The sequence below is a fragment of the Meleagris gallopavo genome, chromosome 5, assembly GCF_905368555.1.
Source record: "Meleagris gallopavo chromosome 5, MGAL_WU_HG_1.1, whole genome shotgun sequence".
Classification (NCBI taxonomy): Eukaryota; Metazoa; Chordata; class Aves; order Galliformes; family Phasianidae; genus Meleagris; species Meleagris gallopavo.
Window position 1 is genome coordinate 39,898,825 of NC_139408.1, and position 14,051 is coordinate 39,912,875.

The 14,051-nt window shown below is 36.5% G+C and overlaps 1 protein-coding gene across 19 annotated transcripts in view; it reads left to right on the plus strand.

Moving 5' to 3' along the window:
• NRXN3 (neurexin 3) overlaps positions 1-14,051 on the plus strand; it is a 947,214-nt gene that overhangs the window by 707,481 nt on the left and 225,682 nt on the right. For all 19 annotated transcript variants that reach the window (XM_085225422.1, XM_085225425.1, XM_085225424.1 and 16 more), the window contains one exon: positions 28-209. In XM_085225422.1, the coding sequence (XP_085081548.1) occupies positions 28-209 (182 nt within the window). The remainder of the gene's footprint in view (positions 1-27; positions 210-14,051) is intronic.

Genomic DNA, 14,051 nt, shown 5'->3' on the forward strand with positions numbered 1-14,051 from the left:
TTTGTCTCTGAATTTTCTGTTTTCTAGCTGGTGCCACATATATATTTGGGAAGAGTGGAGGCCTCATCTTGTACACCTGGCCAGCTAATGACAGACCAAGCACAAGGACTGATCGTCTTGCTGTGGGCTTCAGCACAACAGTGAAGGATGGCATTCTTGTACGGATTGACAGTGCCCCTGGACTCGGTGATTTTCTGCAACTGCACATAGTGAGTATAGCTAAACCAACATCTATGTCAAACCTGAACATCTGTCTGTATGTTTAAAGAAAGCTATCGTGATGAAATAAGGTACGTCATTCTCAGTCCTTTCTGTATCTTCAGAACTCACCAAATTAACCTGCCTTAGATAGTCTTCAGTTTGTGGAAATTGTCAAATGGGATGAACAGGGAGGCAAATCTTGGTGCCAGAAGAAAGGGGAATGAGAGGAAGGCCTTATAGCATTCAGTAGCAATAGAATGTATTCAAGAACTGTAAAAACAGTGTGAATATAATTTGTCACTAATATGTCTGAAATTTTGGTGCTTTATTACTATTCTCAGAAAGGAAAGAATGAAATGGAATAAGAATTTTTTCTCACTGAGGAAGTTAAGTAGAACTGATTACATTCTTATCTGGTGTGGGAAGAATCAATACAACTGATGTTTGCTATTGCAGGGTAGTTCCAAATAGCATGGCCTTGAAGGAAGATAGAATTATTTTTCTTTTGAGAGCAAATATTAATGAAGAACATCTTCGGTGAAAATGGCTTTAGTGAAAGTTTGGATTTCTGTGAGAAAAAGAGACTAAGACTAGAAACTTTTTCATCCTGTTTGTGTTTTTCCTTATAAGGTGGGGAGATGGTTGGGGGCAAAACACTATTGGGTTTATTTTCCATTCTAAATAAGTAGTTAAGAAATTTAGTAGAGGTAAAGACTAGTCATGTTGCTTGATGGTCATGTTTTCCATGTTGTATGCATTAATTTATGTTGGAAGAAGGATGTGACATTTGCAGGGTTTGAATGGTCTGGGGAGCTGTTGATGTTTCATTGGAGATTAGAGAAGGTGTAAATAACCATGAAGAATATTCCAGTACAATATACAGACCTAACATGAATGATTGAAGGTCTTAATCTGGTAAAGAGGAATTTTAAATGTTCAACATCTCGTGGAAACGCAAGGAATATTGCAGAACGTTTCTGAAGCGAAGTGTAAGTCTTGCATTCTTTGCCAGCATTTTAAGTGGCTTCAGTTAGAATTTTGTTATAAAGTTCAGAAGTTTAAAATGATTGGAGTATGACTGGGAACCATTACACCGTCATCAGTTTTGGATTCTCTTTTTGTGTTGGAATGAAAATAAAATCAAGTCCTGGTGTTTTCTCTTTTTTTCCCCAAAGAAATACTTTTCTTCTTTCAAAACAAAAAACAAATGAAACCAAAACCCACAGTAAACAACATTAAGTGGGCTGGAATTCTGTAGCTTCTCAAACTAAAGAGGTTGGACATGACTGAAGAAGAAACTGTATTCTTCAACTATTACAATGAATAAGACTTCTGTATTGTCTGTTAACTGGAAAACAATATGCAAGGCATGTGAGCAGAGGTAGAAAGATGCAAGCTATTGAGGTCTGAGGAGGATAAAACATAGGATCTTATTGCTGTTGGCTGCCTTCTGGGATGTTACAGAGAAAATGGAAGTCTCTTCTTAAGGTGGTGCTCAATAGAAGGAAGAGGGAAAATGTGCAGAAGTACCAACAGGGAATTTTAATCTTTTATAGAGAACTTTTAACAATGAGAGTACGTACATAATGAGAGTTTTTTCAGCATCAGTGACAAAGGTGCACAGGTTTTTCCTCTGTAATTTGGTCTTCAGTATTAACTCTTTTCTTACAAATGAGTCCAATTGAATTTTTTTTTGACTGGTCATCTTTTTGGCATTATCAGAGATCTAGAGACATTAGATACCTAAGCTATGAACTGTGGTTGGTATTAGTGCTAAAAGTTCTCTTGGCCACTGCAGGTACAGTTTGGCCAATTTTATGCTAAAGATATTCACTGGCAGCAAAAACTCAACTAGTTCAACTTTCTCTTGTTCATTCGTAGTCATGGTGAATTAGGAGGATTTGCCAGTTATTTGTGAATAGCAAAGGTACATTGCTGTGTTTTTGTGTGTGTGGTATTCACCCTTATCATGTCTATTGTTGACAGTACCGATGTTCAAATAGAAAATGTTATCTGAGCCTTGTGTCACTATATATACAGTAGATAAGTTTGAACTTTGAAACTGCTACTAGCTCCTTGAATATCTTTAAGACTGTTATTTCTAGTTTGTTATTTCTAGTTTATGTATAATTCAAGTATCTTATGTAAATTACGGAAAGCCACAGAACTGAGTTAACATCAAAATTATTTTGGAAAAGGCTGAATACTGAAAGGTGCGTCTGACAACTAAAATGTGAGACTGCGTATGACATTTTACTTCGCAAGACATGCAAGCTTTCTGTGAGATCAGTCTTCCTGACTAACTGAAAAGTACCGCATGCTGTGTGCTGTCATGTTCAAAGATGCTGTCCATCTTCTGTTTCTCAAGCCTTGTCCTCCCATTAGGCAGTCTTCCAGTGTCAAAAGAAATAAGACAGTTCAAATGATGATAAAAATACAGGAGAAATATATTTGTATCAGGAAAAAGTTATGAAACTATGTTAAACATAGGAGAATTAGAATTAAAATAAGTATTAAATCAGGCAAAACCGATGTTAAATTAACTCATTTTATGCATTTTTAACAAAATAACAAATTGGCTTTTGGGAAGGAATTCTTCTATTTATTTTAACTGATGGATGTTTTTGAATAAGTACTGGAGAGGCCTCTTCTTCTGAGGTCTTTCTGGGTATGCCAAGTCAGACTTCTTTTATTTATAAAAATTATTTTTTAAGGATAGTATTTACTAAACTCTGGCCTTCTCACTCTTCCTTACCTGCTCTGTTGCTTATAATAGTTAACAGATTTCTTAGTAATCATTTTGTACTGTGCATTACTACACTAAACCAGTCATAGTATGGGTTGTATTGTGTACAAATCTAGTACAATTTTAAAGGTTGTTAAAGGAGCTTGTATTATTCTAGAGAGACTTCTTAATAGTTTCCATGTTTTTTTAACACCATGTATGTTTTGGACCGTTCATTATAATCTTTCCAAGAGATAAAAAGGCAAAGATAACTTTAACAAAGACTTGGATATTGTTTAATTTACGATTGCTCTGTTTGGATTCATTTTAAAATTATTACTCCTTCAGACATTGTGGAAATTCATTAACTAAACTGTCTCTTACATGACAAACAATTACAACCTCTGAAACTACTTTTTCTCCTGATTTACAATGAAGAATAAGTCAGCAGTACTGGGAAAATAGATGGCATGTATTTCGTATCAATGTTGTATATGAAGCATGAGGCGTTAGTGTGAACAGCTCTAACTGGATCATGCGGAATGAGTGTTGTTGCAATATCAAATCTATTCTTGTGAGATTTTTTCTGACAATGACAATTCATTCAAAGAACCAAGTCCAAGTATGTACCACAAAATTGCATTCTACAATGGAGAGACTGCACATTTGAGTTATGGCTGAATGTTTCTGTGATCTTTCACATGACACTACCACAACATCTATTTTGTGGTTTTTACAATATGCAAAAGTCTTTATAGAAAACAAACAAGGAGAGGGAGACAGCTGCAGGCGATGATGGATATCATTCTGGTGATGACTACAGAGAGACAAATTGCCCACCCCTTTGTGCTGCTATTTTATTCTGTAGCTTTTAATTTTTATGTCTGTAAACTGCCTTCACACTTCTGGTTCTCCAGACTAGTGCTGTGAGGTAGTAAGACTGGTCTGAATTGATTGTAGAAAATCCTAAGTTTAGGTGAAAATTGGAATGATTTTGGGAGGATTTGTGTTGACTCATTATGCTAATGGACGTCCATCACTTAGCTCCAGACTGCAAACAATGGTTTACAGGATTTGATTTAGAACAATCTGATTCTCAATCAGTAAGTATAGGTTGATCTTTGCTGAATTACAAATGGTATTGCTAAATGAGAATCAGCAGAGAAGGAAGAAAATGTGGATGTAAGTTCTGAAAAATTTGTTTTTCTTGTACTTGAAAAACACTTTTCTAATATTGATTGACCGAAGTCTATCTGGGTTTATGGTTTTAAGGGTGTCTCTGCTCCTCTGTGCAAAAAAGTATCCTGAGACTACAAAGCTGCAGTCTGAGCTTTGCAATCTCTATGCAATCTGAGCAGAGAGAGAAGCAGAAGAGTTATAATCAGAAGTAAAGTCACAGATGAGGTTTAAGCAATGTTTTAAAGGCTAGGCAGATATGATAAATGTTGGTGAAAATTAATAGCAGTTGGTGTTTTATTTTCTTTGTTAAAAATCATATTGATGCAAAATGTTTCAGCCCTTCTAATGCCAAATTCAGAGTGGGAATTAAGATGTTTATATTTTCATACACAAGAAACTAAAATTAAGGGGATTTCCTTAAGAGCAGCTTGTTTTATGTGCAAGACAATAGATCTACAATGGCTGTAAATTGTGTGTGTGGTCTGCTTTAGTCTCTGATCTTCGTGTTTTTTTCCACTATATTTTTTTCTTTTAAACTGCATGTTTCACCATTTTTTGCTTCCTCTTTCTTTTTTTGCATTAAATTTGAGTTTATTCATATTTAGCGTGAATATAAATAGAATCATAAAATCGTTATAGTTGAAAGGGGCCTTCAAAGGTCATCTAGTCCAACTCCCCTGCAATGAACAGGAATATTCACAGCTAGATCTGATTGCCCAGAGGCTAGTCCAGTCTGACCTTGACTGTCTCCAGGAATGGGGCATCCACCACATCTCCTGGCAACCTGTTCCAGTGCCCCACCACACTCACTGTAAAATACTTACTTTTATGTCCAACCTAAATCTACCCTCTTTCCCATTGCTTTCCCGTTGTCTTATTATAATAGACCCTCTAAAGAATCTGTTCTCTTCTTTCCTGTAGCTCCCCTTCAGGTATTAAAGGGTGACTATCAGGTCACCTTGGAGCCTTGTCTTCTCCAAGCTGAACAGCTCTTTCAACCTGTCCTTGCAGAAGAGATTCCATCCCTTGGATCATTTTTGAGGCCCTTCTCTGGATGCAATTGCACAGGTCATTGTTTTTCCTCTACTGAGGACTCCACATCTGGATGCTGCACTCCAGGTGAGGCATCCACCAGAGCAGAGAGACAACCTGCTGTGCATGTTTCTTTTGATGCAGCCCAGGCTTGGCTTTCTGGGCTGTAAGGGCACATTGCTGCCTCATGTCCAGCTTCTCATCAGTATCTTTATTTGGCAGATCTGCCTTCAATCCTTTCATCTCCCAGCTTGTATTGGTGGTGAGGGTTGCCTTGACCTGGGCTAACTGCTCAAACCTGTCTGGGTCCCTCTGGATAGTATCCTGTCCCTTGGGTGTGTTGACAGCACCTGGCAGCTTGGTGTCATCAGCAAACTTGCTGAAGATGCTGCTGACCCTGCTGTCAATGTCGGTGAAGATTTTAAAGAGTCCTGGTCCCAGCACTGACCCCTGTGGGGCGCCTCTTATCATTGGTCTCCATTCAGATATTAACCTATTGATCCCCACCCTCTGGGCTTGATCCTGCAGCCAGTTCTTTGTCCATTGAACAGTGCTGTCATCAAATCCATATCTTTTTCCAAATTTGAGAGTAGGCTGTTGTGGGGTGCTGTGTCAAAGGCCTTGTGAAGTCCAGATGAGATCAGTGGCTTTTGCCTTGTCCACTGATGCAGTGACACCATCATAAAAGACCACCAGGTTGGTCAAACAGGATTAGCCCTTGGAGAAACCATGCTGGTTCTCTCGTATCACCTCTCTATCTTCCACGTGCCTTAGCATAGCTTCGAGGAGGACCTGCTCTATGATCTTTTCTGGCACTGAAGTGAGACCGACAAGTTGGTAGTTTCTGAGGTCATCCTTTTTACTATTCTTAAAAATGGGTGTGATATTGCCTTTTTTTCCCAGTCACCAGGGGCTTCACCTCATTGCCATGACTTTTTAAATATAATTGTGAGTGGATTGGTGATTACATCAGCTGATTACTCCAGGACCTATCTTATTAGTACCCTAGACTTTTGGATGTTCAGGTTCTGCAGGTGGTCGCAAATCTGATCTTCCCTCGCAGCAGGAGGAACATTTCCTCCCCAATCTGCTCCTACCAAACCAAATAATGTCTCCATATCTTAATTATGAGTTATATTTACGAGATCAGAACAGGGCTTTTACTCTTGCTTTTCCAGGCCTTAAACCAGTATAAAGTAAGTCTTCGAGTTTGGTATGCTTCGAGTGTACCAAAAGTAGTTGAGCATCAGTGTACGAAGGTTATCATTTGTGAAGTTTAGTGCTTATGTGGCATTTCATTCAAGAATCAGTAATGCTCAGTGTATATTTCTCTTGTCTGTTTAAACAAATTATGAGCCTCTAAACGTTGTAGAATTAAAACATCTTTCATTGAATTTATACACTGAAGCATGCTAACAGATCTACAAAAGATAAGGTGGATCAGAGGCTTCTTCAGTGAAGCAAGGAGTTGTTTATTAACTAGCTAGGTACAGGAAACATCTTGTGTAATGTATGCTTGCATAGTTAATAAAGAGAAGCAACTTGTGTATGAGAATGGCTGGACTCCTACTGGTTAAGGACGGAAATTAGGATGAGTTTTCAAGCAAAATGTTGCATTATCTGAATCCTTAGAAAGTCTAAGAGAACAGACTGTCTGAAGACACTTTCCACCAAGACAAAATCCAACTTACCTGAGGGTATACTCTGCAGGTCTCCTATAATTATTCACATATAAAATCTATCTGAATGCAGCTTTCTATTATGGATGAGTTCTCTGGCACAGACTTTTAAATGCACTGTCTTTAATAGGTGCAACCTGGGGATTAACATATGCACGAAGACTTGAAAACTTGACTGCGAACCTTCCAGGCAAGAAGGCAAATGAGCTGAATGAAGGAATCAGAACTGTTCTGGTTTAATTTTGGGATATGAAGATGTAGCAGGGTTTTACTTTCATTTCTTTACGTATATATTTTTTAAAATAAGCATTTGCAGCTGTAGTTTGCCAGTTCTTTAAGTTATCTCTTTGTACTAGGTAGTGTTCTGGCACTGTAATGTTTGGTGTGGGAGTACAACGTTGTGTAACTTAACAACGTTGTGTAACTTAATGCTATAACATAGCTTGAGCTATTGTATTGCAAACATATTCTGAGCATTACACCGTGCATCACAAATGTCTACCTCCCTTCTATAATTATTGATAAAGATAAATGTTTTGTCATATCTTTTTTGTTTAGGATGGCAGTCAGTTTCAGATGAGACTAGCATCTTAATCGTGCTAAATTTTTTTATCTATCTTTGTGTAATAAGTTGTGGTGCATTATGTAAAGGTGAATTTCTTGGTATTCCATACAAATTAGTTGGATTTTTTCATGACTATTTTGATTTTGTATGACCATTATTAGACAATGTCTTGGAAGATCAGTAATGAACAAAATAGCTGGAAAAAATGAACATAGCAAAAACCTACTTGGAATCCCTTCTGGCCAGGGTCAGCCTGCTTTATTTAATTTTAGCTAGAAGAAGGTCTCTGTTCCTAAGTACTTGGAAAATATTTAAGTGTACAAAGATGCACATATACTCAGTTCATCCACATTAAAAAAAATAGAGCTAAGATAATATCTACTTTCTTATGTTGGGTTTGTAGAATGAAGAACATGGCAAACACAAACTTCTGCATTGTTATTTTGCATGTCAAAAGCTGTATCTGAGTGATCCTCAAATTTAAAGTATGCACATCAGAAGCTATATCTGTCCTGGTTTTATCAGTATTCCATATCATTCCTTACCTCAATCAAGTCATTTTTCCTATTCCATTTCCTTTCTCTTGTGGGGAGGGAGGTATGTCATGCAATTAACTCTTCAAACTGCAACAATCTGAGTTAGCCTCAAATTTGAGATATGCATATTGTCTGCTTTGACAGCTGGCAGAAAATAGCTAAGGTTTTTGATTTATTTATTTTTCATGAAACTGTTCTACTTAAACATTCAGGAATTCTGACCAAAAATGCCTTCAAGTCTTGTGCTGTTCTTCTCTAAACTCATTGGATCCACAAAGTCCTGTGTGCATGCTGTATTTACTTTTCTGTAAAGCACATACAAATAAAGTAAAACTAATTTGAAGGAAAAATTGACTTAAAATTTCCAAAGCAGCTTTAAAGCATGTTATTATTACTTCTACTTTTATTTTGAAAGGAGAGTTAAAAAATCACTTTTCATGTATTTGAACAAGTTCATATTATGCATAGAAACAGTCTGTGTATTATCTACTAGCTCTTGGGGAAGAGTCTGTGGTAGCTGACAAGGAGTTGAGAGTAAGCCTTTGAAGGTTAAGGAGCTTTTCACCCCAGTATGCTGTTTACGGCTGACACAGCTTGCCACTGTACCTTATCAAGTGATCATCATGATGTCCTTTTGAGGTTCAGTCCCTGCTTTGTTTCCAGTGGCTGCACCATGTGTATGAATGAACGTATGTAGTTGAATGCAGTAGTGCAGGAAATAGCGCACTGATATCCTGTGGATAAAGATGATAGATTTTAGATCCCTTGTTCCACTCAAGCAGCATGGAAGCTTAGTGCTTTGACATAGGGACTCATTAGCTCTTCACTCAGAAACAGTTTATGCATATACACTAGTGCTTTCACTGTTATTGAAGGTTGTGAAACTAATTTGAGTTATCGTAGAAAGAGTTGGAAGGGGGAATATTAGCAAAAATGATAAAATTGCAGATTGGGCCACAAGTTCACCTTATTAGAATCACAAACCTGAGAAGAATATTGGGGCTTCAGCTCTGCAGGCTGATTTGAGTTTAGTTTGACAATAGAGAATGGAAAACTAAGAACTGGAAGGGAGATTTACTGAAAAGTTGCATTGATAATTTTGTAAAATGTGGCTTAAATATGTGATCTAAATACCTTGGTTTTTTTCATAAGAAGAGAGATTTGCTGCTTTATCTTATTTTGTTTCATCAAGGAAACTGGCTTCTATTCCTAAGATAATGGTTTAATATAGTGGACAACATCTGCTTCTTTCCCCAATACGAACCTGGTCATTTTAATGTTGTGCATCTAGCAAAACCAGACCCTAATATTTCAGTGTAAGTGCAGAAATGAAGAAACAAAACAAAACAAAAAAACTCCTAATTTGAAAAAAAAAAAAAAAAAAGTCTGTGAGATAGCTGATGTCAGAGAGATTATTCTGTAAGTATACAGCTTCTGTTTAAAATACATCCTGGAGCTTTGAAACCTGTTTAATTTGTGATAATACCTTAATTTTTGTGCTGGTTGTTTGTATCACTGAGTTGTTAAATGATCATTTCTCCATCTTCCACAGTAGCTATCCACAGACTCTGTATGACATTGTGTAATGTTAAGTGTTAGGTTATCACTTGCACTTATTCTTTATATAAAATGCAAAATAACAAATACAGTATTTTGCTTAACGGTTATTTTAGTTTAGCCAGTGTTTATAATGTTTGTGGAATATGTCATCTAGAGCTTTATGATGTATCATAATTTCAGTACAACTTGAGGTGAACTGTCCTTACTGTTTTTGCAGTACTTAATATTTTATAAACTTTTATTATAAACTTTTTAAGATTTGAAGATTTACTTATTTTGTAAAACAGTTTGTCAGAGAGCGAGTAAACCACAAAATATTGGGACTTTTTTCATGCTGAGAAAGCTTATATATTAATGTGGTTCTTTTTGTTGTTGTCCATGTTGTGTTGCTGTCTTTCTTAAGAGTTAAATACAAGTAGTGAATTGTTTTATTTTAAGCTGAAGGAACCCAGATAAGATCCAGTGCATTTCTTTTCTTGAAATATCAAACATTTGAAGAAAATGTCTGAGATTTTTAGTGTTCATTGTGAAGGAAGCAGAAGTCGTTGATATTTGAAGACTATATACTAACAACTGGTAGTCTTAATTCTTTACAAGAAGCATTGAACCTACAGAGTGGTTCAGAGAAAAACATCCTCCATATGCATGGATGAATTGCACTAATAGATTCTAAATTAAATCTGCTTGTAATTAAAGCCTTTATCACCTTCTCTATGGCTGCAGCAAAAAAATAAAATAATTCTTGATCTTGGTGTTAATGGATAGCAGCAGGGTATGGTAATAATTCACTGTGTGTTCAAACATACTGAGTACTACTCAAAAGCAATTAAACAAGGGCAATCATCAGTTTAATTTACCCCTTACTTGGTATCTGATGTAACCTTCTCATCAAAGGTTAACAACTGCTCAGTACTACATCTGTTACAGTGAAATGAATTGTTCCTCTATTAAGTCTCTAGGAAGAGCATCTTAAAAGAAAACATAGTATTGAATCTATCTAATAAAATGTAAACTTTATCTAATTCAAATAATGTGTAACATGTTTGCACTACAACTTTAATTTCCAAGGATTTCAAAATACAGCTTAGAGAAAAAGATAAATTAATGGCATGCATCTGGTTACAGGGTAAAAAATTCTTCTACAGAGCGTGAAAAACTAGTCCACAGTTCTACATGAGAAATGAATGAAGAATGCTGTCTTTTCCATTCCAAAAAGGCATTGCAGTGGGAATTTCAAGGAAAGAGTGCACAGAACTAGTTTTGCTGGAACTCCAGCATCCAACTTCTTACATGCTTACTTATTCATGAAGAGGCACAGTTCTTATTCAAAACCACTGCCTTAACAGTTGTTACAATGATTAAGAGGCACATGTATTTTATTTTAAAACATCTCAACCACAGTACATCAAGGTATTTCTTTGAAAGGTACACATGAACATCCTTATAAAATGAGAAAACTAGGTAATTGAGATTAGATGATTTAACTGAAGATATAACATGGAATTGGAGATAATTTTCTCTGAATGATCCTCTTTCCTTAAAACAGTAAGGCCTCTTCCCTTGTACCTCTTTTGAACCACTCTCACGGGACAATACCAACTGCTGGGAAATGGTAGTTGCTTTGGAAAGCTGCTGTTGCCCATAACATCTGAGGGCCAATTTTATAGCATCAGGTGGTGTTGATTTTGTTTGTTTTTTCCTCTTCATTCAAATGCACTGGATCTGAACTTGTTTAGCTTGTGAGTTGCTGAGATCGTAGGCTGAAATTATATTATTTGTGCTAATAAGACTCTCCCATTTGTTAACTTTTCAGTATATAAAGCATGATTGAACTGAGAGCTTCCTGTTGGTTTGAGAGGCTTTTATGTTACATATGTAATACGGACATTTGTCTCTTATGCAAAAGAATTGGGATGGGGAAGACTGCAAGCACAGTCCCAAACAAAGCTGAAGAAAAACTTTAGTGTGAAAGCTCTCTTAAATATGTTTGTCATTTTTTTTTCTCTTCTACATTTAAATTTCAGATGCTTTGTTTAAGCAATTTGCAAACTACAGAGATTTCCTCATAACTGGTGCAATTTGGGCCAGTGTAAAGCATCAGCTGAGAGTATTTTTGCCTCTACTGATGACTATGTACACTGCTAGCTTGGAATATTTAAACTTAGTTTCAGTGCACGCTGTCCCCATTTTAGCTTATTCTTTATTCTTGTCAATTACTGGAGTGGAGTCTATAAATCTGTGTAATAATAATAATTAAGAATGATAAAGAAGAGTATATTGTGCTGATTCAAGCTTCCTTTACTCTGTTATCATCTATCATTTCCAGATAATCTCACGTGAACACCAATAACATATACAGAATTTCAGTGTTTGTATATGTAACATGATGCTAACATTACACCTTTTAGTGTGATGCTGTTCAGCCTTAGAGATACATCTGTGGAGAACCATATCATGCTTCTGTTATACAATATTAACTAAAGTTAGGGAAGATCCTCAAACCTAACAGGCATTTCCTCTTCTTTAAGGGAGATAGAATCTACTCTTCCTTGGAGACTGCTTTGAGTGTACAGTTGAAATAGCTTTTTATAAACTTATTTTTTGTTACTCTTTCGTATACGAAATGCTGTAGCTTAAATATATTTCAGGAGACTAGGTGCTCACTGTGATCTTCAGGATGATTCAGGTGGGCAGCACATGCTGCAACATTTCAAATGAAAGTAAATGCACCTCCACAACAGGAGAGCCTTTCTGTACCTGCTCAGGCAATGAATTGGGCAACACTGGAAGGATTGAGGACCTATTGAAAGGTATTTAAGCTATACAGTTGGGGGGGTTCAAGGGAGGGAGAGGTGGGTTTGATTCAGGTGGTGTTTTATGGGTGGTGTTATACAAGTATACTGAAGAGGTGAGGCAGGAAAGGTCATTTCAACGTGAACAGATTTGTTTAGTGCCTGAGTTTACACTCAGTGAACTCCAACATCATGGGGAGTGCAGAACTGTCAGCACCTTGTTGCAGGTGATTGTTTTATAAAACTGTCACTTTTAATTACCACAAAAACCTAACTTCATTTTACACTTTTACAGTATTGAAAGGGTTTTACGAGAGCAATTTTAGTGCATTGTTCTGTTATACTGAAAAGATTTTTCTGTGATATGGTAAAAATCTGTTGTGAAAGTGAGTAATTCTCCTCCTGTGTTTATTCTGAAAAATATGTCTTACAAACGTGAATGTTTACTACTTCTTTCAATGCATAAATGTAGTTCTTACTGTTGGTGATATTTTCAAGCCCTTATACTGTATGTATTCTTGTCTGTTCTTTGCAGAAAGGAGGGATGTTGTGGTTTCTCATAAATATTTCTTTAAATAACCTAAACTGAATATAGCTTTTTGGTAATGATTATTGTTAATTACATTAAGGTTTTTAAATGAAATGAACTTCAGTCATTTTGCCTTTTTCCTGCAGACTCCGTTCATATAGTTTGGACTATCTTATTGTGATTTTTTTTTTTCCCCTTTAAAACTGATTTTAAAATGAAACTGGTTTTAAAATTCTTTTTGATCTGAGTTCTAATCAGAATTTGTTTGAGGCATTCAGCTGTGTTCAAGAGGACTGATGACATTATAGCACCAGATAAGCATTGCTGCTTGTTGTAAACTGACCCAAGATTGATATGTGCAAGCTACTTTGGGTATCTTAATACTGTATGTTTGGTTTATGCTTGGGCTTGGACATGTAGATGTACTAGGATTGGGTTATGTGCCGAGGCTTTGGTGGGGGACACTGCAGGGGTAGCCTCTGTGATCAGCAGCTGTCTTTGTGTTCAGGTCGCCTTTAGTTTCACACTGCTCTAGTCTGTTAGTAAGAGGTAATAAATTATATTAATCTCCCTACAGCGAATCTGTTTTGCCCGTGATAGTAATCGATGACCGATCTTCCTGTTTTTATCTCAATCCTTGAGAGCCTATTTTTAATTTTTTTTTTCCCCCTCTCCTTTTGAGGAGAGGGAATAAGGAAGCAATACAGTTGAGTTTCTGTGAAATAGAAACTGTGAAACAACCAGAGCTCAGTGCATCTGCATGCAGTTGTCTTTGTTTCAGACACCTTTCACACTTTTCACGCTTTAGGTTTCCTTCCAGTGTGTTGTCCTTTGTCATGACATTAATATTTTGTATTCATAATTCTTGTTTGATTGCTCATTTGTATAGCTTTCAGTGGTAACTGTGTTCAATGATAATGCTGAGTTAAAAGGAAGATGGGTTGTCCTCTGGCTTTCAACTGTCAGTCTTGGAAATGATAAACATTTTGACGTTTTAGGAGACACACTGGCTCAGTTTATAAGATATGTGTCAGACTGGAAATCACATGATAGGCAGGATTCCTGTGATAGTCATTAATAGGCTTCTGAACTGGTGAACAGAGCATGGTAAATCTGGCCTTTGAGATAATTGAAAAGTCATTTCTTGTAATGCGAGCAGCAGTACTGAAGGATGATTGCTACTCTTTGGGGACAGAGGATAATACTTTGTTACATGCAATTTGATGTTGCACACCCAATATTGATCTAGTCTG